We start from the raw sequence: 26,244 nt of genomic DNA on the forward strand, positions 1-26,244 counted from the left end.
GCAATCCTGTTACTAAGCAACGGCTCTCCCACTGGTTTGTGGAAGCAATTGCTTTGGGACTCATACGAGTCAGAGTTCGCAGGCACCCTCGGGTCCGCGAGCTCTTTCGACTCAGGGTCTGGCTGCATCCTGGGCTCTGTCCAGGATGTCTCCCATCCAAGACATTGGTGCAGCGGCGAGCTGGTCCTCGCCGCTCACTTTTGTACGCCTCTTAACAGGCTGGACGTTCTGCTCCCAGTGTGACTCAAGCAGTGCTGGGCACCTGGTTGAGTCAGAGCTCTACCTGTTAAGTTCTGGTTGGTTTGGTGATTTTCGAGATAAGCTCGTCTGACAATACGGGAGCTACAATTTCCCATAGTGAGACATCGAACGGAGTGTTATGAATGAGAACTATAGGTTACTTACGTAACCCCAGTTCTCAGAGTAACATGAAGTGAGATGTCTCACCAGACGGCCCTCCTTGCTATGGTGAAGCGAGAAGAGGTGCTTATTTTGAATGACGCATGCGTCGTGGCGCAAGCTACTTATAGGGGGTGAATTCCCTGACGCTGACGTCAAGATCACCAGCCAATCAGGATTGGCGTAATGAGATTGATGCTTCTGTTTGCTCCGCGATGAGGCGCATCCCATAGTGAGACATCTCACTTCATGTTACTCTGAGAACTGGGGTTACGTAAGTAACCTATAGTTATGACATCATCGTGTTCCATGACACAGGTGTTTATATTTGAGCTTTGAGCTTGAGATCAAAGGTTTCCATGGTGATGTGCAGTAATCAGTGAGAGGAGAGCATTTTCATTGTTCTGAATGAGAGATAAAACTCTTACATGTGAACGTTTTGTTGAAGAACCGTAACAGATATCGGTGAAATTTCAAAGCGTGAAGGAACTTGAGCATCTGAAGTGTACTTTTTGTGTACTTTCGGGTTAATAATGTGGCCTTTTTGGCAGATTAACTAAAGGTGTGCAGCTGCTGTGGTGGGGAAAGATGAGGCTGAACTTACAATGGGGTTTAATGGAGACATGTTGAACGTTTTTGTCACTTCATGCCCTCAAGAGGCATTTTGTTTAATTATTTTTGCTTAATTTAATTTTTTAAGCTACGAGATGTTTTCCTACGTTTCTCATGAAAAATTATGTCTCAGGAATGTAGGGTTTGGGAATTATGGCAGGTTTAAAAGAAAATATGAAGGCAAAATTAAATCTGAGTGAAAGTATGAAGGAGCAGTTAGCAGTTGAAGTTGCATGAAGATTGTTCAAGTCTGAAGAGTTTCTCCATTGACTTCCATGTTAGAAATTTGATGAATTATGGGATGTATCCCTGGAATTATGAAAGTTATGAGTAAGAAAAGTAATAGCAATCGATTCCCTACCGAGCTGAACGTTTTGATGTTTGAACGGAGTTTCTGCGATGTGGAATGTGGGAGAAGAAGACCGGCAAAATAACGGGCGGAATAAAATTAAAGAATTTTGTGCGTAGAAGAACAGATAGTTGGAATGCTGTTATCAGCATTCCCACTAAATTAAGAAGTCAGGCTATAATTGGCTTTTTCTGCAAAGAGTGAGAGTAGTTTGTTAAGTTGAAGGTGTGCAGACTGCAGTTCTTCATCTAACAACTTCCTATGGCTGTTCCTGACTTTCCATTACTCCCTGCAATATTTAAAACTGACCAGCCGCTGCTTAAAAAAAAAAACATTTATCACAGAGATTCTTTTAATGATAGCAGTCAGTGTCAAGCTCACTGATGAACACATTTCATACGAATACTTTTTTATAAAAGTCACCCTGCATTTGATATTTAAATGATTGTAATGTAAATCTGCAGAATTAGGATATGTTCGCATTAGAAGTAATTAAAAGAGCATTTTTCGGGGGAATTCCACTACAGATACCCAGTCCATAATACTTCAAATATAAAGATATTGCATCATAGGTGGGCCATTAGATCAATCAACATTACAGTATGTTGCCTGATTTCACGATTTAAAAAAAAATCTTTAAGATGAGTAACAAACTAGGGGAGGGGAACATATCCATATTTTATCAATATCATGATATGATACTAGATATATTTTTGGATTGTATTTGGGTAAAGGCATATGGAGGTTTTATTTATCACATATTCTCAATGCGAAAGCACAGATAGTCATTATAGATAGTCTTCCAATCAAAGCAATATGGCAGCAATATAAATATACAGGTATTTCTTTTTTTTCCATATCGCCCAAAATTAATTCAGTCTCACATAGTTGATTCCATTTTTTATGTGGCCACGAGAGTTATTAGGTGTTGTATTTCATTCGACAGTCCTTAGATCTGCCACCCCACAAATAAAGCTGAAATCTTGCTGAAGGCAGCTTTCTTCATATATAACTTCAAGGTCGGAATACACAGAGTGGGAATTGCGCATACAAAACTAATTAAGCACTCTTACGCAGTGCTTTAATATACAGTAGTTCTGAAGTGCACCCAGTGCTTGAATTGGAATGAAAAAGGTGCCAGTACTCTAAAATCAGCAACTTTTTCAAGTCAATTTTATATATACAGCCCACAAACAAGAATGTGGCTACTATAATGCTGGTGGGTTTGTCTCTTTACTACTGTATATTTTAGAAAGGTTCACTGTACTTAACATTTTTTATGATAGGCAGCGGATATGGCTAAAGCTCAGTAAGGTCAATATTAACTGAAAATATAGCAATCAAAGTCTAGATCTTCTGCTGAAGACACATGAAGCAGAGACCTTTCAGGTGAGAGCCCCTCTGGTGGTGTTCAACATTAATGACAAGGAAACAAAGCTCTGGTCAGAAGCATTTTTTATAAAAAGCTTTAACAAAATTAAGTATTTCTGTACATTTTGAATGCAATCTAACTTTCCAACTCAGAAAACGAAAAACGAAAAAGTGCCAAAAGTCTTCTCACATAGCTGAGCTGCTTTGCAATATACTTCACCACTGAAGAATACAAATATGTATAAAGTAAACTATGATGCAATCTAACTTTCCAACTCAGAAAAATTATAAAGAGCATGAACAAAGAACATGTAAAAACAAATGCAAAATTTGCACAATCTAAAATGAGAAACTGTAACTGCAAGTAACAAAGTCTGAGCCATGGTAAAGAGTTACATTGAACACCAAGCTGATCAGATAACTCCCTGGTTGGTCTGAAGTCCTTCTATCTCCAGGATCTGTACAAATCGGCACATTATGCCAAAAGTCTTCTCACTGGGTGAGCTGCTTTGCAATATACTTCACATTGTTAGAAAAGGCTCCAGAAGGCCTTGGGGACATCAGTATCAGGGGCTGGAGCTGGACAGGCTCTTTCATCAGCACTTCTCCTTCCCTTTGCCAGCCAGGACCTCACATACTGTTCCGGATTGAACTGTCCAGTGATGGTCCATTACATTTAATGAAAACCAGGCTGGACAGTCGGCTGACAGAGAGAGCATTCCTTTTTGCAGTAAGGATATCGTTCATGCAGCTGAATGCCCGCTCACACTCACTAGTGGAGACAGCGATGGTTCGGACTGCTTTCAGTAGAGGCTCCATGGCAGCAGGTGTACGGGATGCCCTGGTTTCCTTGTATTCGCGAAAGCCCTGAACAGTCTCTCTTCTGTCCACTTTCAGCACTTCGCACAAACGTAGCACCTCTACGTCCCCATACTGTACGTCTAACTCCTCTTCAGGCCAACTTCCAGGATGGATAACTTTCATGTCCTGGATTAGCTGATTGTCCCGGGCCTCCCGGCCATGTAATGGGATTTCTCTTGTGCTGACATGAGAGGAGGTTGTGGAAGTCATTCTGTGTCTCAGATTTCTCTACCATACTGCGGAAAAACTGACCTGCATGAATATGTACAAGCCTGCCATTCTCACGCAGGGCAACACCCTTGAAGGACTTCTCAGCTAGAGCTGTATGAACTGTAGTCATGTGTGGGCCAGGCATGGTGACCATGGATTCAAAAACTCGTATTTCTCGAGTTAAGAGCCTATCTGCTGTAGGCAGTGTCATCTCTCTTTTTTGGAGTTGCCGAGAGAGGTCGCTGAGCTCTGTGAGCGCATCGTACATCAGTCCCAGATTGCTGACAAACGTTGCAGATGTGAGCACATCATCCAGGCCCTTGTACTTTGCTCTGTCTCTGGAATCCCTGCTCGTGTCGTTTGCAGCATTTGTGAAGTGATCATGAAGCACTCGGTAGTTTTCCCAGACTGCTCTGACGCTCCTTTCACTTGAAGCCACCCAGCAGATGGACAAAACACGCCCTATCACCAGGAGACGCTGTCCGACTGCTTGCGCACACTGCGCTAACTGCCTCTGATTTTTGGGGGAGGCATGGAACAAGGAATAGAGTTTGTCAAAAAAGATCTGGAAATGATTGAGCCCTGAGACCTCCTTGACCACATCCCCAACTGCCAGCTCTAGACGATGATTGGAGCAGTGCCACACAAACAGGCTTGGGAATTTACTACACAACTGGGTAGCAACGCCTGTTCTCTTCCCTAGCATGACTGAAGCCCCATCACATGCAAAAGAAACGAAACACTGACCTAAAAAGTCCTCGTTAAAATCTCTTCCAAGACACTCCATTAACGCCTTTGTGATGTCATCAGCCGTTGTTCCATCCAACTCGATCAGCTCCCAAAAAAACGTTTCGGGCTCAGCATCAGCTAATGCTGAGCGTAGACACACAACAAGCACCGTTTTACCACTAATAGTGGTAGATTCATCGACCAAAACACAGAGTTTTCTTTGGTTTTCTGTAATGTCTTTTGCCATTTTTTTCTTCAGCTCATGAGCTATGTGGTCGATGATTTCGCCACAGGTTTTATTGGAGTGCAAAACCCTGCCCACGTTCAGCCCATTCAGTTTCTGTACATTCAAATCAATTGGCATGTCTGTGAATGGCCGGCTATGTTTGCCAATTTTATATGCCGTTCGAAAAACTCTGATAGTGGTGTCTAATTCAGATTTATGCATAGACTGCACTTGATGTTGAATAGTTTCACGTGAAGCAGATGTAAGGATGTCAGCAGCTTTTACATGGGCTTGTGATTCTTTATGTTCTTTGATTTTTTTCTCAGGCTAGCTTGTTGTTTGCCCTTGTCAACACCGAAATGAGACACTGCACACTCACCCCATTCAGTTGACAGTTTCAGTCCTTGTCCAGTGTGTATTCCCACAGATTTGACATCTCTGCATATCCGACATCCTAGCTTCTTATCTTTAAGAAGGAGCCATGCATTGGTCTTGCAAAAATATTGCACCTGGTCCGTTGTCCAGCAGTCAGGTGCATCGCTTTGCCCGGTGTTGGTGGTGGCAGTTGCGCCAGCAGCAGCTAACGTTAGAGGCTCTGGAGGAGGCGGCGGAGCTAGTGCTAATGCTAATGCACTAGAACTTGGAGCAGGAGGATCAACCAAAGAAAGCTCCCCATCAGACACAATTTCCAACACAGGCACAGCATTCTCTGTATTTGAAGTTTCTTCGGGCGACAACCGTTGTCTTTTTGCACTTTTATTAATCCACGCTAACATTTTAGAAATGCTAATTTGTGACGTGACTTGCTTTCCTTCTCTCGGGGGGGCGTGCCTGCTCTGTTCTATCACTCTACATAGCCACCCACTGGGTGGGAGTTGCACTGCATAAACACAACACACGTGCATCTAGGTATGTAAATTGTAAAGCATTAAAACATGGTTTTACTAACAGTTTTCAGTATGTTGTTACTTCGGCATTATTATTATTATTATTTTGAAACGTGTATTACTATTAAATCACGGTCAAATAGGTTAATTTTGACATAGTCGTTTCCACCACAGTATTTACATGGAGAAGATAAGCCCCGCCCCCTCTCCAGCACGTTCTGTTTGAATGACAGGAGTAAACAGCTGACAGCCGCTGTGAAACTCCAGCGGTTAGAGCGATGAGAATGTCCGTTCGGCACCTCATGACGCATCTACTGAGTACCGGGCGGCTGTATATATATATATGGATGTATAATAAGAACGGCGGGAGAGTGTTGAGTACTGGCACGGTGCATGAGTACCGGAGTACCGCCAGCATGCCGGTACTGAGCAAGAAGTGCCGGTACTCCATGGGTCAGAACCAGAAGTGCCGGTACTGCGTACCGGTGAGTACCGGCCCAATTCCAGCACTGAGTGCACCCCAAGGGAATCTTGGATCCCACTAATGGAAATGTTGATGTTGATGGTAAAAAAGGAAGCCTGTAAGCATCCCGGAAAAATGAACTACAACCGGAGCCTGGTTTATTTTTACTTCTCTGTTCAGACTGTCATAGTCTGCTCCATCATTCACCAGTAGTTTTCCATTCACCTGTCTCACCTGTTTTCCACACCCACTCATTAGCTCACTCTCTTTCTCTTCTGCACCCATTAGCTTCTGCCAGTATTTAAACCCACACCTTACACACACTCTTTGCCAGATTGTACTTTGCCTCATGCTTGTCTTTCCCGCGTTTGAAACTAGATTGCCTACCCGGTTCCGACCCTGCCTGTCCTCGATCTGCCTGCTCTGCCTGTTCCCTGATCCTGCCTGTCCCTCGACTATCCTGTCTGGCCTGTTATCCGACCCTGCCTGTATCCCCGCTGACCGCCTCGCTTACTCCCTGACTCTCTGCCTGTCCCTGACTCACCTTCTGCCCGCTGTCCTCCGGTGCGTTAAACTGCTCGGTTGGAATTCCTCAGATCCAGTGGAATCTCCAATAAAGTGTATTACCAATTCTCCTTGGTTTCTCGAGTGCTGCATTTGGGTTCTCCTTAAGATTGTGACAGAACAATCTGGCCAGAACATGGACCCAGCGCACTCCTCTGCACCTAGAGACCGTTTCGTGAGAGTTGAGGACGCTCTCCAGAGGCAGGAAGCCTCGATAGCCGCCCTGGCCACCGAGGCTCATCATGCTAACTCTTCACATGACCAGACGCTAACCTATTTAGCTGCGCAGCTACAGCAGCTAACGGCTACTGTGCAGCAGCTAGTGGCAGGAGTGGCCGCTCCAGCGCCTCTTCCTATGCCGTCGACACCAGCTTCTGCATCACCTCTGATGGGATTTACCCCGGAGCCTCGGGTGGGAACTCCGGAGCGCTACGCCGGGGAACCGGAGGGCTGCAGCCCGTTTCTTACGAACTGTTCTATCCTGTTTGCGCTGCAGCCACACACTTTCGCTTCTGAAGCTGCTCGTGTGGCCTTCACGGTCAATCATTTGACTGGGAAAGCCCGACTATGGGGCACAGCGGAATGGGAGCAACAAACACCCGCCTGCTCTTCGTTCCCCGCTTTTTCTGCGGAGCTGCGCAAGGTGTTTGGACCCGTGTCTGTGGGTCCAGACGCTGCAGGAGGACTACTGAACCTGAGCCAGGGTAATGGATCTGTGGTGGATTATGCCATTGAGTTTCGCACCCGGAGCCGCCTCAGCAACTGGAATTCTGCAGCCCAGTGTGACGCCTATCTGCGTGGTTTGGCGGATTACATTAAAGACGAGCTGGTGTCGTTTGATCTGCCCAATTCACTGGATGGGTTGATTGAACTGACTTCCCGCATGGATCGGCGCATGATCCAGACACGGAGACGGGAGCGACGATCGGCGGGAGTTCAACATGCCTGGGCGCCCCGACGTCCGAGTTTGGCTACGACACCTCACCTCACTCCAGAGCCGCAACCAGGGGGGGATGAGCCCATGCAGGTGGGTCGCACCAACCTCACTTTGGAGGAACGTGAGCATCGCAGACGTCGTAATCTGTGTCTCTACTGCGGCCGGGACGGCCATTTTGTTTCTCACTGCCCGGTAAAAGGCAAGGCTCAGCAGTAATGGGGAACATACTGGTGAGCCAAACCCCTGGATTTGTTCCCACTCAGAGACCATTGAGCCACGCCAGGTTGCTATTACCGGATAGCTCTCAGGCGCGTGCTGTTTTTATTGACTCTGGTTCGGACACGAATATTATGGACGAGAAGCTTATGCTGCAGTTGGGAATAGACCGGGTTCTTTTGTCTCGCCCAGTTCCAGCCAACGCTTTAGACGGTCACCTGCTGGGGACAGTGACTCATCAGACTGTACCCGTTCACATGCTCCTGTCTGGGAACCATCACGAAAATATTCAGTTTCATGTTCGCCGGTCTCCACATATTCCGCTGATCCTGGGTTATCCATGGCTTCGCCGCCACAACCCTAACATTGACTGGGAGACGGGAGCCATTTTGGGTTGGAGTCCTTCTTGTCATCTGATCTGCCTGAAACAGGCTGCCGCGCCTCAGCGTTCGGTAAACCCCAGCCAAGTTCCAGATGTTACAGGGGTTCCACCGGAATATCTGGACTTCAAGGAAGTATTCAGCAAGTCGAGGGCTACTTCCTTACCACCACACCGGCCCTACGACTGTGCCATCGACCTGCATCCCGGGACCAGCCCCCCCAGGGGTCGATTGTACTCCCTGTCTGCTCCGGAAAGAGTTTCCATGGAGACTAATATCAATGACTCTCTGGCGCCTGGGATTATTCGCCCGTCCTCATCACCTGCTGGCGCAGGGTTCTTCTTTGTAGAGAAGAAGGACAAGACCCTAAGACCCTGTATCGACTTTCAGGGTCTTAATGACATTACGATCAAGAATCGATACCCACTGCCTCTTATCTCTTCTGCATTTGAGTTGCTGCAGGGAGCAACCATATTCACAAAGCTGGACTTGCGTAACGCGTACCACTTGGTACGTATTCGCGAGGGGGATGAGTGGAAGACAGCCTTCAACACCACCTCGGGGCACTACGAGTACCTAGTCATGCCTTTTGGGCTTACCAACGCCCCTGCAGTATTCCAGGCGTTGGTAAATGACGTGCTACGAGACATGTTGGACCGACACGTGTTTGTTTACTTGGATGACATCCTGATCTTTTCCAAGACACTGAAAGAACACGTGCACCACGTCCAGGCGGTTCTCAAGAGATTGCTCGAGAACTCGCTGTTTGTTAAAACGGAGAAGTGCGAGTTTCACACATCCTCGGTCTCTTTTCTGGGATACATTGTGAGACAGGGGAGTATCGAGATGGATCCTTCCAAGGTTGATGCAGTCACTTCCTGGGCGGTTCCAGAATCCCGGAAGCAGCTACAACAGTTCCTCGGGTTCGCCAACTTCTACCGGAGGTTCATTCGTGGATACAGTACCTTGGCCGCTCCTCTCACAGCCCTGACCTCCTCTAAGGTTATGTTCCAGTGGTCCTCCTCGGCTGAGGAGGCGTTCCAGAACCTTAAGGCCAGGTTCACCTCCGCCCCCATCCTCCGAGTACCCGATCCTGTAAGACAGTTTGTTTTGGAGGTGGATGCTTCTGATATGGGGGTGGGAGCCATCCTGTCTCAGCGAGCAATGAGCAGCCAAAAACTCCATCCTTGTGCTTTCTTTTCAAGGCGTTTGACTCCAGCGGAAAGAAATTATGATGTGGGAAACCGGGAGCTGCTAGCAGTGAAGTTGGCTCTGGAGGAGTGGCGTCACTGGCTCGAGGGGACCAGTCAACCTTTCCTGGTGTGGACCGACCACAAGAATTTGGAGTACATCCGGTCGGCCCGCAGACTGAATTCCCGACAGGCTAGATGGGCCCTTTTCTTCACTCGGTTCAATTTCTCCCTCTCCTACCGCCCTGGTTCTCGGAACATTAAGGCTGACGCTCTTTCTCGTCAGTTTGGAGAGGGAGGTAACATTCCCAGGGGCTTGGACACCATCCTTCCGACTCCTCAGCTCGTCGCCGCCCTCATCTGGGAGGTGGAGGAGAGGGTCAAGGCCGCCCAGCAGGACCAGCCGGGACCCAGTGCCTGTCCGCCGAACCGCCTGTTCGTTCCGCAGACGTTGAGGTCTGATGTTATCCAGTTGGCTCATAACTCCAGACTCACCTGCCATCCTGGGATCCAACGTACATGGGAGGTAGTCCAGCAAAGGTTCTGGTGGGCAACACTTAAGGAGGACACCAGGGAATTTGTTAATGCCTGCCCTGTTTGCAATCAAAACAAGTCTTCTCACCAAGCTCCTGCTGGTCTCCTACGACCTCTGCCTATCCCTCATCGCCCCTGGTCTCACATTTCTCTGGACTTTGTTACTGGTCTGCCACCGTCCAACGGACACACTGCCATCTTGACGGTGGTAGACCGATTCAGTAAGATGGCTCATTTTGTGCCGATACCCAAGCTCCCCTCAGCCAAAGAGACGGCGGAGCTGGTCCTGCTCCATGTGTTCCGGCTCTATGGGCTGCCTACTGATGTGGTTTCCGATCGTGGTCCTCAATTTACCTCAGTGTTCTGGAGGGAATTCTGCACGCTCCTTGGGGCCACGGTCAGTCTGTCATCCGGTTTCCATCCGTAATCCAACGGTCAGACAGAAAGAAAGAACCAGGAGATGGAGACGACCTTACGCTGTATAGTCTCCAAGAACCCAGCGGCCTGGGCTAAACAACTGCTCTGGGTCGAGTACGCCCACAACACTCTGGTCAGTTCGGGCACCAAGTTGTCCCCATTTCAGTGTGCTTACGGGTTTCAACCCCCTCTGTTTCCAGCCCTGGAGAGGGAGGTTACCTGTCCGTCCGTTCAGGCTTTCATCCGTCGTTGTCGACGGACCTGGAATCAAGCCCGGAGAACTCTCGTTTGTTCGGCCAACCGGTACGCCTCCTCTGCCAACCGCCGACGTTCCAAAGCACCTGTCTACCAGGTGGGCCAAAAGGTATGGCTTTCCTCCCGGGATATTCCTTTACGGGTGGATTCGAAGAAGCTTGCACCTAGATTCATTGGACCTTTTGAGATTGTCAGGATAATCAATCCCGCAGCAGTAAGGCTAAGACTGCCTCGGACTCTGCGGATCCATCCCACCTTCCACGTTTCCAGGATCAAACCTGTGCGAGAGAGTGCCTTGGTTCCTAAGGTCCCTCCCCCACCACCGCCCCGGATGATTGACGGCGGGCCTACGTACACTCTCCGACGACTTCTTCGTTCCCGTCGCAGAGGAAGAGGAGTCCAGTACCTGGTGGACTGGAAGGGTTACGGCCCTGAGGAGAGGGCTTGGGTTCCAACTCGTCATGTGTTGGACCCCCGGCTCATCAGGGAGTTCCATCGGCGTAATCCTGAGCAACCGTCTAAGACCGTCACGTCGACGGGCAGAAACACAGGGAGAGTCTCTCCTCTTACCGTCAGCTCTTCAGAGGAGGACAGCGAGGGGCCGGCTTCTGATGAGGACGCAGATTCCGACAGGGGGCAGGAGAGGGAGGCCAAAAGAACTTTTTCAGATGAGTATTAATCCCACCTCCCACCCTCCTCTGTAGATTAGCATTTAGGGACGTCAGGAGCCGTCCATTAAGGGGGGGGGGGTCCGGCATAGTCTGCTCCATCATTCACCAGTAGTTTTCCATTCACCTGTCTCACCTGTTTTCCACACCCACTCATTAGCTCACTCTCTTTCTCTTCTGCACCCATTAGCTTCTGCCAGTATTTAAACCCGCACCTTACACACACTCTTTGCCAGATTGTACTTTGCCTCATGCTTGTCTTTCCCGCGTTTGAAACTAGATTGCCTACCCGGTTCCGACCCTGCCTGTCCTCGATCTGCCTGCTCTGCCTGTTCCCTGATCCTGCCTGTCCCTCGACTATCCTGTCTGGCCTGTTATCCGACCCTGCCTGTATCCCCGCTGACCGCCTCGCTTACTCCCTGACTCTCTGCCTGTCCCTGACTCACCTTCTGCCCGCTGTCCTCCGGTGGGTTAAACTGCTCGGTTGGAATTCCTCAGATCCAGTGGAATCTCCAATAAAGTGTATTACCAATTCTCCTTGGTTTCTCGAGTGCTGCATTTGGGTTCTCCTTAAGATTGTGACACAGACAACATTGGGTGTACAAAGAAATCCACTTTCCAAGCCGACGATATTAAACAAATGTCCCTATTGTACTGTATCACCTATAGCATTACCTTCTTTGATTCTAGGTGTGATGGGAAGACTTTAGTCCTGTGAAAGTGCCTCTGTCCTCAACCAGTGGGTGGAAAAAAGAGCTCATAAATCATCCATTATCTCTCAAGCCACACTGCAAAATATAAACACTGCAGGAATTGCTTCCACAACATCAGGTATAGCATAACAATGGCTATTTCCCTTAGACTAACAAGGTCTTGAGCAACTCTGTTGTATAATTAAGATGCTGATAAATGGGGAGTCTTTCAGATGCAGCCGCGGCATTTCATTGGACCGCAGCACCCAGAAGGAGCGTGCTGGCACATCAATCAATGGGAACAGTTGGCAGAGGCCTGTCAAAATGTCAACCCTAACACATTTATAAGTCTTCAGATGAACACGCACACACCCTATCTGAATAACAACTCATCCTGTGGCCCAGGCTGTTGTCGCTACTGATTCATCATCATTAGCGCCATTTAGAACACAGTGTCTCGAATAAAGGACGCATATGTCAAGGATATACTAGCAGAGAAAAATGCGAGAAAACAACCATGCACTTTACAAAATAAATCAAAAGTGCTTCCTCCTGGAGCTGGGATTAAACCACAGCCTGACAGCCACTCATTCACAGCAGCATGACACTCATTTGTGTTAATTAATGCATGGATCCTGCGCCACTGAGTTTACTCATTGCAGTCAGCCTATTATTCTGCCGTTCATATAACACCCACCTTTTTGTCATGCTTCATTAATATAATATATCCTCGTCTCTCCACCACTCACTGCCTCTCACTCTCCGTGGCAGAAAGAGGTTTTTATAGACACGTCAGGCTTCACAGAGCTTTTCAGCACCAAGAGGCAGAGACATGGACTGTGCATGTGCATGAACAGTTGGACCCAAACTGTCACAACGGCGTGTTAGAAGTTGGCATCAGTAGCGTGTGAAACATGGCCATTAGCACCTGTGGCTTTTGGCTCCGTAGCAGGGCCAGATAATGGACGGGGAAACGAGGACACATCCCGATCATCACAAACCCCTTCATTCTGAAATGTTTTTTTTTTTTAAAACACTGCAGAGCTCCATTATAAGGTAATGGAAAGAGAAGAATAGCAGAAATCACTCATCTTAATGCATTTCTTGAGTGCATTTGCATTATAAATGCAGGATAAAAATGACCTTGCTCTGTAAAGACAGGAAGTGGGAGAACTTTGCGCCGAGAGACAATGGTTTAACAATAACATGAATAAGTTCTTTCAGAGGGGCTGTGTGAAATGGGGATCGGACTTTTAAATTTGAAGCGACTCGCATCAGAGCTGCGGAAAGAGAGTTTTTAATGAAGTGCCACCTTATGTGAATGTTTGTTTGCATATGTTGTCTCCAGCTAAGGCGCACACTGATCTTCTTTGTGGCTGAACAACACAGCTGCACACAAGCAGAAAGACCGTCACGACCAATGTCCTTTACAGGGACGGAGACATAAACCTTCCACAGCCATCACAGCAGTGTCCGGTATTTCAGTATTTCAATCTTAGATCTAAGGCGTCAATGTAAAAGATTGATCTTTTCTTCATGTGTTGTTATTTTTCCATTTCTGTATTATGGAAAATGTATCTTTTATTCTGTAGAAAATCCCCCGGCTGGCAGACCCTGGCTGAAAATCCTAGCAGTTATGTAACTGATAACACATAATGACTAACTATTACCTTAATCATAACTCTGAAGTGCAGTCGTTAACTTTAAAATATAGCTGTCTGATGAACAATATTAATCCAAAGGTGAAAGTGAAAGAGAAATGATAAATGTTCTACTCTTACATTTGAATTTATCTGGAAAAGTACCATTTAGCTATATACCTGATTACATAATCTATACTGAATTCATCTGACTTATTGTAGGTGATAGTTAAGGGGCTGGATATCTCTAAACGGTTAACAAGATAAGATAAGATAAGACTTTATTTATCCCGAAGGAAATCGTTGTGCCAGAGTAACAAAATACAATAAACACAATAAACACAGCAGCACAACAGCAAAACTGTACACTAAAAGTGCAGCAAAAAGAGCAATTAAACATCTACAGACAACATGAAACATAGAAACATAGATGGTCACACAATCAATGCAATTATTAGCAGTATTTAGTAGTTAGTAGTGTAAAAAATAAAACATAGTGGCAATTACGTAATTGCACGTTATCATAGCATTATTAATAATAATAATAATAATATTGCACATAGTTATATATAGCAGTGAGTGTATTGTAATGATGGTAATTATATTGATATGTATATTGCACATAATGTTGGTGTGGAAGTTCTCAGTTCCCTTTACTTAAGGGTGAAGAGTTAAAAAGTTTGATTGCCACTGGGAGGAAAGACCTCCTGTGGCGCTGTGTGGTGGTCTTCGGTGATCTCAGTCTATGGCTGATAGTGCTCCGGTAGGAAACCAGTGTGGCATGCAGGGGGTGAGACCCGTTGTCCAGAATGCTGAGAAGTTTCCTCAGCATTCTCCTCTCCGACACCACTGCCAACGACTCCTGATCCACTCCCAGGACAGAGCCTGCTCTCCTGATGAGCTTGTTGAGTCTGTTGGCATCAGCTGTCTTCACCCCGCTGCCCCAACACACTACAGCAAAGAAGATCACACTGGAGACCACCGAGTCATAAAACATCTGCAACATAGTGCTGCAGATGTTAAAGGACCTGAGTCTCCTGAGGAAATACAGGCGACTCTGGCCTTTCTTATATAGGGCGTCAGTGTTTTTACTCCAGTCCAGTTTATTGTCTATGTGGACACCCAGGAACTTGTAGCTGTCCACAATGTCCACATCCATGCCCACGATGGTAATTGGGCTTGGGGCGGTCCTCCGCTTCCTGAAGTTAACCACTAGCTCCTTAGTTTTTGTGACGTTGAGCTGCAGATGGTTCTGACCGCACCACTCTACAAAACTGTCCACCACACTGTACTCAGCTTCCTGATCTCTGATGATACAGCCCACAATGGCAGAGTCATCTGAGAATTTCTGCAGATGGCAGGACTGTGAGCAGTGTCTGAAGTCTGATGTATAGACTGTGAACAGGAAGGGAGAGAGGACCGTGCCCCGTGCTGCTCAATATAATGTCAGAGGTGTTGTTCTGCAGCTTTACCTACTGTGGCCGAGCTGTGAGATAGTTGGTTATCCAGCTCACCAGTGTAGCATCCACCTGCATGTCCAGTAGCTTACTGCTGAGCAGGGCAGGTCTGATGGTATTGAAAGCACTGGAGAAGTAAAAAAACATGACTCTCACAGTGCTGCCTGCCTTCTCAAGGTGTGTGTGTGTGTACTCTGTGCAGCAGGAAGAATGGCGTCCTCCACTCCAATACGAACAAATCAAACAGAGCAGGCCAGCTAACCAATCAGAGCAGACTGGGCTCTGGTTTCAGACAGAGGGTGAAAAGAGGTGCTGCAGCACAGGCAGTATGAGAAAAAGAAAGAGCTTTTTGAACATTGTAACCTGGAAACATGTCACAGTAGAGGCACTAAATATAAATAAAAACCTGAAAATGAGCACAATAGGGCCCCTTTAAAGTCACTGGGCTAATTTCATTGGACATACCAGGAAACTCTGAGTGTAAACTACAAATGTGAGATGTGTGAGCAGAAAGCTTGGCAACAGTAGCAACAGTAACTAAGGGAAGCAGGGCTTAGCGAACAGTCAGTTAGGAAGGAGAATTACATTTAGCATTTATCGACCACCGCTGTCTGCTACAATATTCTTTTTTTGTGATGTGAGGAAGAGACGGACACAATTTCCAATCCATAGGCCTATAAACAACTCCCCTATTACTTGTGTGTTGTTTTAAAAAAATTAATGGATTCATTTAAAAAAAAAAAAAAAACTGCCACATCTTTAAAGGTGCTCTATGCCTCTCTTAATACAAATGAGTCTCTATCCCTCTTGGCAACCAGGCTAGCATGTCTCGTGTTGCTCTATTTGAAGTGATTTTGGCTCGGGTTCAGGCTGTTTATCACATCCCCCCAGATTAGTGTTGACCCTAATGTCTGAGTCTTGAAGAGCACCGCTTGTTTCCTCACACGTTGCCAAGGCGATCTCTCGCAAGAGCAAAGGACAAGAGGAAGGGAGCGCACGAGCGAGGTTCGGAGGAGAGAGGCTTCTCCTGCATTGATGTGTTTCTTCTTTGTGCTCCAGAAGCATTCTTCAAAAGCTGATGCTACAAGTGAATCAACACTTGGCTTAGAATTTACTACAAACACTTAGATATATATAATAAGAAATAGCACCACAAGCAGCATGTATCCTTCCTCTGACTTTTATTGAAGAGGTACTCTCAGATTAATCGATGTTTGTTAATTAAACTTCACTGTGAGTGATAGACACACACTTATGCAACTGTTTAATTGCAATGTGTTCCATTGCTTTTAGATAATGAGTAAAACATGAAGAGATCCTGCCTCCATCACAGCTGTTCTTTGATATTCATGAACAACTGTCTGGGGTGGATGTTAGCGATACCTCTCACTTTCATCTTCCTCCCCTGGCTCTTCCTCGAGTGTCTCCTCATATACAGGCTGAATGACACATCTGAGACAGGGTGCTCTGTCATCGGCATTGATTTTGCATGCCTGAAAAGGCCGCGATAATACTCGTCCATATTTGATGATCTGATCAAACATTGAAATATTTCATTGTGATGTATATCAATGTGGAGGGAAATGGTAAACAGGAGAGTGGCTGGGAATGAGGGTAAAAAATGACCTACTTTGTTGAATGAGAAATAGAATTTGACTAATTTCCTCTTTATGAAACTCTATCTTCCACCTTACTTAAATTTCCTCTCATTTTCTGTGTTTTTTACATGTTTTATGCTCCTAAACATCGTGTTCTTCCTTTTTCCAGTGTCCTTACTCATTTGAATGAATTCATTATTTCCCATTAATGAGCTCAGCTTTGATGTGACACTTCAGGTGCATCAGGGTTCCTGGGAGGTCTTAACATCTGTCCATGTTTCAAACAACATCTGCACACAAGACAAACAACACCACCTGAGCGAAGAACTCTCAAACGACCTCCAGTAACCTTATTTAACACCGTCAGTATTTCATCACACAGGTACCACTGAGGCGCTGTCTCGTATCGAGCGCTGTATGATCAACAGGGACGAGAAGGAGGATGACAATCATTGAGCCTCATCATTTAAATCAGGGCGTCTGTAATACCTAGCAAGGAAGTGTCATGAATAAAAGACAAAGTGAAATCCGATGTGTGATCGCTTTGATATTGATACGAGCTGAAGGAAGATCACTAGGTTAGAGTGATGTCTCATTTACTTCTGTATAATGTATCATCCAATTATTTAATAAGATATCCCCTGTGTGGTTAATTTTTTTAACACGTTGTTTATTATATTTACTTTAAGGTGTCAAGTCTAGCGTGAAATTAACTGCCAATGCAAATGAAAGCATGTGACAATGAAGTGCTCCAAGCGACATGTTTTCGATGGATTATACCCGCACAGAGACCTCCATTAAATCCTGTGGAAGGTGACCAGCAGTGAGCTGAGTTTGACACTCACTAAGATGTTTGGCGATTGTGGAGAGTGTATACACTTCCTGTTTACAAGCTGAAAATCAAACCAGGCCTTGTTTATCAAATCAGAGCCAGAAATACTCCCTGTCCAATAAGAGGCTGTTAAACACACACTGCTTAACGATTCTGTTTAATTAACAGCTCTGATAATCAAAGCTAACCCGAAAATATGAAAACACCAGCAGGAGGCCTGGATACGAGAAAGGAAGTCTTAATGATTGGCACCAACCATAAAAATATGTTTATTTTTAACCTGCAAATCTCACCTACTGCTGCTTTAAAAACCCTGTAGCCTGAATGCTGAGTAAATGAGGCGTAAATGCTGCCAAAGGCTATTTTCTTCATCTTCATAAATACCAGTGTGTTCCTGCAGATTACTCTTAAAGAGTGTGTGAGCGAGCTGACATGGTGATGTAGGTACAGGATTCTAATCTTAGCAAAGTGTCATATAGGTGCATGGGCGATGTATAATAATACTTGTTAGAAATTGCATGTGTCTCTGTCCACAAGAGGCACTGTGTAGGGAAGCAGGTAGAAGTTCCTCACAGGCTATAAATAGAGGCCTGGATGAGGACTTCCTCCTCTTTGTCATTACATGTCACTTGTTAGACTCTTTTATCCGAAGCGACTTACATACTCAATACTGTGGGCAATCCCCACAGGAGCAATTTGAGGTGAAGTGTCTCAGGGACACAACGACATGCTGACTGCAGTGGGGTTTGAACCTGTAACCCCCTGATCCAAACATCAACGCTCAACCCACTGCACCACACGCCCTCTTGTCCTCAAACACCGACACCAGGATTGAGTGTTTGGTAGGTGTTCGCCATGTGTCTTTTGATTTACCAATGTAAGTAGAATCCTCTTTGTAATTTTGATGTTTGCACTTGAGTAACCTCAATGGTATTGAACACATTTGTTGTTCAATGTAGTAATGAATATAATTTAGTTCCAATTTGATATAATTACGGCAGACATATTTGTTAACTTTAATGTGCAAGTAATATAAGTATTATTTTAATGTGCAAATGCTGTAATCAGTTTGTTTAACCTTTTCTACTAGAACCATTGGCAACAGCTACCATCCCACCAACATACCCTGATAAAATAAAACAAAGAAGTTTAAACTCCTGTCTCTGGTGGTTTGTGGCTCCAGTCTGAACATTCATCTCATTTTCCAATTTTTTTTTAATCTGGGTCAAGTATATACAAATATGGTATTGCTAAGCCTTCAGTTGCTGTGGACAATAGTTTAGCTATTTAAAAATGGCGGGTGTCTGCAAGATGAACCGTTGCGCAGCATTTTCTATTCACTTCTACCAATCAGGGGTTTGTAGTGTTTTATAATTCAAAAATCAGCTATGCTTGGTTCGATTGGTTTGATTGGTTCAGAATTTTTGCAAATGGAAAACCAATAAAAATGCGAGTTGAGAAGATGTTTACTGTGGAAATAAGACTATTTCTGTTCTGATATGACACTGTCCTGGTTGAAACACAATACAGAAGAGGAACAACTTGTGCAAAAATCAAAGGTAAAACCTGTCTACCAAAACAACTTGAGGGAGAAGTTAACTGCAACTCCCAAAGTGCATGTGTGCAAGAAACGTTCCATCTTAAATGTATTTACTTTTCAGTTCAGTCGCCATATTATTTGAATTATTTCAGCAACTACAGTGGCACGTTTTGTAATTACATTTAACAACAAAGCCTCTTACTGGTCAATGCAGTAGACAATATTTCTAGATCCAAGGAGAGAATAAAAAAAAGACGGGTCTCTACACGGATTTATTCATGCACAGCACGTTCAGGCTGTTTCAAAGCCATGGTCGAGGACATTCTTACAGCAGTCAGATAAAGGATCGTGGACATACTATACTAACATTTTAACGAAACATCCCCTCTGCGCATGCACTCTCTGCTGGGGAGATGAAGAGAGGACCGGCAGGTTAACAAGGGGCATACATTTTGCTAATAAGGCAGATGAAATCCCCCCCTCACATTGCCTTCTGGTTAAATCACTCCTGAGACTCCTGTGTTGAGGAACATTGAGGATATATTTGAAAAGAAACACTGAAATCTACAGTAGGTGTTACAATACTTTCAGATCCACCTCACAACTGAATGAAACACTATCTGCCTGGTTTTAAAGCCCACATATTTCACTCCTACAGTTTATAGTGCAGGTTCAGTAAGCTCCTCCAGAGCCACACCACAAATTATACAACAGGTTCACAGGCTGAGTAATACTCCTAGTGATGAGTAAACTGGTCTCAATGTGTAAAATGAGTGCAGCGCCACTTTGACTGAGAAAGCATTTCTTATTCAGACTGTGACAGTATTAGTTGTGCTCAGGTAACCTGGTGTCTTAAACACAGTGAGCTCTGTGTATCCAATGGTAATGTGTGGTAATCTTATGCTAATAGGGGGCTGATGCCATCCTAAAACTGAAAATCCATATCGACTGAATGAACCCATGGATTTTGTGGGACTCTTAAATTCAGATGCATGCTCTCCTATTCTGCCACATCTACTGTATGCACATACTGTATTGCGTCTACATCGCCCCCCCCCCCCACCAACTGATGTAGCCTTCGAATGGAAACCAGGGAATCCACCGGCTAGGAGGGAAATATGGAGCGCTGCCCAAACGTTACACAAAGCACTGTCAGCATGATCAATATGTGCATATCTAAAAAGTGGGTGAACAGCAAAAAAAAAAATGGGAACAAAGAACCATCATGTATTCCCAAAGATTACAACAGGCACATATTAATAGAGTGAGGCTGTTATGTGACAGTTATGTCACTGGAGAGGCTGTAATATAGACAGGGGTGCACATAACTTTTTTGCCCGTTCTCAAAGGAGCACCTGGAGATGTTGCTTGGTGCTCATCCTTAAAATGAAATAAATCGTAACTTTTGAGGGGGTCTTGACTTTATTTGCCAGACACACGGCACTGAACACACATGCAGAGGTGAACACAGAACACACATGCAGAGGTGAACACAGAACACACATGCAGAGGTGAACACTGAACACACATGCAGAGGTGAACACAGAACACACATGCAGAGGTGAACACAGAACACACATGCAGAGGTGAACACAGAACACACATGCAGAGGTGAACACAGAACACACATGCAGAGGTGAACACTGAACACACATGCAGAGGTGAACACAAGACAACATTAGCACAACCAGTAATCCTACAAGCTGTCATCACTACCCTCCTGACTGTTTTCCTCACTGTCTTCCTCTCTGTCAGACATGGTAGCTGATGATGTAGGCCTACTACTTTCTCTCTGGTTGAGTCTGTGATTAGCTGCTTGCATCCACAAGTCAACAGCTGGTTTTGGGTCGAAAGTCTCTGTTGTCATCTTAGACAAGTGGATGTAATCAAATAAGTATGTGAACATAACCAATAACCTACCATAGCCAATAACAAATGAATGTAACTTATTTTATTTGTGTTGTTCATTCATATCTTATTTTACCTTAACATTTATTTATTCATGCATTTTTTTATCTCTCCAGTTTTAAAGGATATGTTTGGTTACTGTCCTATAGTATACATTGGAATGATTTCAAACCTGTTTATCCCAATAATTATAAAGGAGTGCCTTGGAAATATGTGTTTACATAAATTGTGACCAAACAGTTTGAACTTAGACTAAAGTGAACTATCTAAACACTCAAGAGTCCTTTACCTCACTGAGCTGTAGTTATCAGCCTCTCAGTCTGACTGGAGAGGACTCTCCCTCCACATTATTTTAGAAACATCTTATATCCGTTAGAGCAGCTAGCACCAAATTCTAATAACAACAGCGCCGGTACCGGGCGGTGCAGCCTCCCTCTCTCCCTCGCTCACTCACATTTTGGCTGTGAGCTGCGGGCGCCAGATAAGCCAACATCCCCCATTTTAATCACTTACAGCCCCATCGTACAGGCCAAATGAAACGTGTAACCAGGGTGAAAAGGGTGTTACATTTACTTAATTATTCAAAAGTTCATTACAAGCCAATGCTTATATCTACAGTGATAAAATAATTATTCTAATGTGATATTCTTAGTTGGTGGTACATGCTGATCAAGGCGTTTTGTGGACTATTTGTTTTCTTCTAGCTTAATTGTCGTCTTTATATATTTTGTCTCTTTTGAGGAAAACTCGTTTTATTTATCTTATTCTCTTGTGTTCAATACTTAATGTGTAAACGCTCAGTCTTCTTTATTGCATTTTTTAAATGTGGAACGTACTGTACGCAGCTTGTCTTTATCCCAGGGATTAAGTCTTTATGCAGAGTGCTTGCTCTTGTTTACGGTACAGCCGTGCCACTTTAAGATTCCACCTCAGAGATACATATCGCAAGTCATCATTCTTTTTGCTGAAGGAAGCAATGTTGCTGACATTGCCATGTTGCATTAGAGTCACACCAAGCAAACAAGGGGACATAATCTAGGACATGCTGTCTGGAATCATCCGAAACAACTTCAGATAATCGACTCTGAGCCACAGACAGGCCAAAGCTTTCAAACCAACAGGATCATAAACTTACAACCCCGAGCAGCGAAAAAAGCAAACGGACCACAAATATGTGTACCAGACAGTGGGATGGATTTGGAACATACTGACTCCATCAGATAAACTGAGTAATTATAAGAAATTATGTCAAAATGTTTTACACAAAAACATGTATTATTTTGTGGGTGTGACAACAAAATCATTAATATTACGCAATCTGTTATGGCAAGACCCTGCAAACACTGCAGTGCAGCATAGTGCATGCTTCGCGTCAGCAAAAATCACGACTACTTCCCCCTTATCACTCCTGTTGAGGTGCCCCTGAGCAAAACACATTTGACATTAGTTTTCTCTGAGTAGAGCTACTCAGCAGCCCCCGCTAGCACACTGGTTACTTTACTGGAATAAAGCATTCACTGCAGTGTTGTTGGAAGAAACGCTCTCCATGCTCACCAGTCTTGCAGATGGGACAGCACTGTTCCGGCTCGTACTCCGGGTCCACACACTCCGTCTGAGGGCAGGCTGCCACCGAGCATAGCACCTCCCCGCTTGGCTCACATCGGCACTTCTCACATGGAGACACCTGCATAGAGAAATAGTAATTAAAACCCTCATAAATACACAAATACACAGGCAGACAGACAACAGTGTGTGTGAGCCTTAATTAAGTTCTCCTTATCTTTGTCTCCGGCTCTTTTGTTTGTCTCTGTGTCTCACTGCTTCTACTAGCTCTGTCTCCCTGACACACACGTACACACACGTACACACACGTACACACACACACACACACACACACACACACACACACACACACACACACACACACACACACACACACACACCACACACACACACACACACACACATACACACACACACATTCCTGCCTGTCTGGCTTGTTTAATACAGCATGTCACAAAGCTATAGGAAAGTCTCATCCTTCTAAACTTCATGGCCAATGAATGCCTCGTTCTGAATAGAGCCAAGTCGAGAATTGAACTTCACTATCCAATCAGGGTATATAGAGAAATCAATAGTAATGGGGAAACAAAAGAAAGATGCTTCCAATTTTCTTGGTGCGTGAACAGAAACAGTAATTCCGGTAAGGGTTCTTCAACTGTCCTGTATGTCTGGAAATAGAACAAATGCGGGTCAAAAGCTGCTAGTATACCTTTTTGTTTTAAGAACACACTCCCTATGGAAGGCTTCATTTAGCAGCCGCTCGTATAAAGCATACACCTTTAATCTTAACCAGAGAGCAAAGGTTAATTCAGCCAGCGTTACCATAGATTGCAGAGGCCTGGGCCTCCGCATGGCACTCCACTGTGAAAAATGGAATGAGGCAGCACTTAGTACAATACGCAAGAACTTAGCAATCAACTATAACAAAAACCTGCCTGTTGCTTAGTTTCAAAGCTACCCCACCTCCACCTCCCCATCCCACAGCACAAAGGCTGACGTATGACTCTTGTGAAAGTAGAGCTTTCTGTGACTTTCCCCCAGCAGAAACTTGACATTGAGCTGGTGGTAACGCCGCCCGTTAGTTGGAGGAAAATCCCTAGCCTTAACCCCCCGCTGAGACACTTCACAACAGAAAGAGAGGCATTAGGCACCGCTAATCGCAGACGTAACACCAGCACTGTGGTGCAATCCTGAGTCGAGCCTTTCAAAGAGTTGTCAGAAGATAAAACACTAAAAAGATCTTGCTGGTGTATCTCTGTGTCTCTTCACAAGCACCCACACACAGAGTTGTAACATTACTGTAACTGTATCAGGTGTTTGCAACAAAGTGAATATAGAAACACTCTGCCAAAACATACAATGCTAAATTCAGCCTGCGGATATATTCAGGCGCTGTGTGAGGAAAAAAAAACAACAAGTGCTGACCTTTGCCATTATAAAGCTGCCTGCCTGCTCGCTCGCAGGCTGTGAGGCAAGGTAACTCCTCTCTGTGTATTGCCTGTGATAAACTATATTGAACAGAGTGTTCCGTCAGCACTTGTTTCAAGTTTCCGCACGTCAAAAAAGAATGAATGCAGTTAATTGTCTCACCTTAAATTCCTGCAGCGAGGCGTAGATCTTGCCCCGAAACTCACAGTAGTTTTTTTTCTCCTTGCACAGCGGGCAGCATTGGCTAGTGTCCACTTTAATGCAGCGAGGGTGAACCTTGGGACATTCTGGCTTGGCGCACATAGGGCCCTCGTCCGTGCAGAGGCAGGGGCACGTGGAAGGGCCTGGGGTGAACTGCTCACCAATGGCAAACACGAAGCCGCTCTCGTCAATGCAGCCTTTCCCCCGGTAGTCTGGGTAGGCGTACTCGTCGATGGAGTCCAAAGAGAGGGTGACATCGCTTGTGGGGCCCTCGTCTATTTCGTTCAGGCTGTCCTGCTCTGTCCACAGCTCCAGGGGCTTCCCGCCCTTAGATCCTTGTGACTGGGAGCCGGGGTTCGTCCTGAGGGCAGTCCTGTTGGGGCCCAAAGCATTGATCTGTTTCTGGGCGTCGTATCCAAGCGGCTCCTCGGGGGTCTGCTCGTCCTGAGGTTTGTCCTGCCTAGCTTGGGTCAACACTTTTTCCAGACGTTCTCGGCTCGCCGCTATAGGATTACACTGGATGCCACACATCAGGAACCCCAGAACAAAGAGAACTTCTGCTGTCATGACAACGGAGTGCAACATCTCTCCCCACCACCAGCGAGGTGGGAAAACACCTTGGCTCACATAACACGCTTCACATCTCAGGTGTGAGCCAGTCCATCTGGAAAGAGAAAATTAAACTGGGGTTATGCGCTCAGCGTTCTGTCACTTCTCATCCCAGGTGTGGGCTCTGTTTCATTTAGATTCTACAACAGTGAAATACATTCAGACTACATCAGAGCCCGACTCCCGCTGAGTGTGATGCAAGTCTGTAGGATCAGTGGATTGGATCATCAGGACAGGGAGCATTCATAGGGCTGTGTTCGGAAATCAATACTGCTTCATACTGTAACACTTCCCTGCATCAATCACTAGCAGCAGTGACAGAGTAAGAGGCAAAATGGCCAAAGAAAGACCTGAATCCAACACTCTTAAGCCTGTGCTCCTCTCATGGAACAAAGCATCGGGATCAATGTCTGCTTTTTAAGAAAAATGAATCACAGTCAACTGTACAAAAGCAGAAGTCTATTGATTGGAAAGAAGAATCTTGCTGACAGAAGTACCCATTGCATTTTCAAAATAAAATGTAAAAACGTGTAATTATTTTTGGTTTAATCAGAAATAAAAGCGCGTCACTTTCTTTAAAGTTTTCAGAATTGCATGGAGTCAATAAACATCAGCTCAAGTCGAGTGAAACCCTGGATCAACTGCAGACGTTGCAGAGACTGCACATTTTAAAAAGCTGCAGTCACTGTGTTTGTTGTGTATCTCTTGCTTAACTTGATTTGCTGCGACGTCTTGAAAATCCAGTGCCTGCTATGATGCTTTGCTGCGTTCGGTGGCCTACTTGCATTCATTTCCTTCTCACCAACTGCTCAGTGTCATCTCTGAGCCGCGTTTAAAGGGCTGCAGTCCTGTTGACATATAGCTTATTTTGAGGGAAGGCGAGATTACCCCGTATTGACTGACTCAACAATGAACTGTAAAGTCTTGCCCGAGCTTGATTAAGAATAGTTCACCATATTGATTCATTTGTCAAACTCAATTTCAGACTGAGCAATTGGGAGCCCTAAACAGGAGGGGGAAAGCAACTTAGCATTAAATTAGCTGTGAACAAATAAGGTGTGATAATACAGAGTGGAGATAATGCTGGGGCAAACGCCCGCATTAATTCTATCCAGTTCCAATTACGCAGCCAAACACTTGCTATATGTTTAAAGTCATGCAATTTGTTATTCATGAATTCTGATCTATTCTGAGGGGAGAGTGAGCTCAAATGGACTGCTGGCACACCGGCATGCTGCTTATGTTGTGTTTTAGCTGAATTGCTATGTTTGAGGCAGAATCCTTGGAACTGCTGTGGAAAGCAGGAGAAGCAGAACGAGGTGCATACCGATAATGCTGCTGCAGCTGAGAGAGGGAGAAAGTGAGAGACAGAGAGAGACAGAGAGAGAGAGAGAGAGAGAGAGAGAGAGAGAGAGAGAGAGAGAGAGAGAGAGAGAGAGAGAGAGAGAGAGAGAGAGAGAGAGAGAGAGAGAGAGAGTGAGAGAGATGAGCCCATGCCTCATTAGTAA

At 45.3% G+C, this 26,244-nt stretch overlaps 1 protein-coding gene across 2 annotated transcripts in view; it reads right to left on the reverse strand.

The window, feature by feature from the left end:
• Positions 1 to 26,244, reverse strand: part of vwc2 (von Willebrand factor C domain containing 2) — a 43,714-nt gene that overhangs the window by 10,430 nt on the left and 7,040 nt on the right. Inside the window, exons 2-3 of one of the 2 annotated variants that reach the window (XM_034225392.1) lie at positions 24,089 to 24,791; positions 22,490 to 22,619 (exon numbers count right to left, since the gene is read on the reverse strand). In XM_034225392.1, the coding sequence (XP_034081283.1) occupies positions 22,490 to 22,619; positions 24,089 to 24,712 (754 nt within the window). In that variant the 5' untranslated portion in view covers positions 24,713 to 24,791. Of the gene's footprint in view, positions 1 to 22,489; positions 22,620 to 24,088; positions 25,010 to 26,244 lie in introns of those variants that run through there. The other variant, XM_034225400.1, reaches the window with a different exon arrangement.

The sequence above is a fragment of the Gymnodraco acuticeps genome, unplaced genomic scaffold (assembly GCF_902827175.1).
Source record: "Gymnodraco acuticeps unplaced genomic scaffold, fGymAcu1.1, whole genome shotgun sequence".
Taxonomy (NCBI): domain Eukaryota; kingdom Metazoa; phylum Chordata; class Actinopteri; order Perciformes; family Bathydraconidae; genus Gymnodraco; species Gymnodraco acuticeps.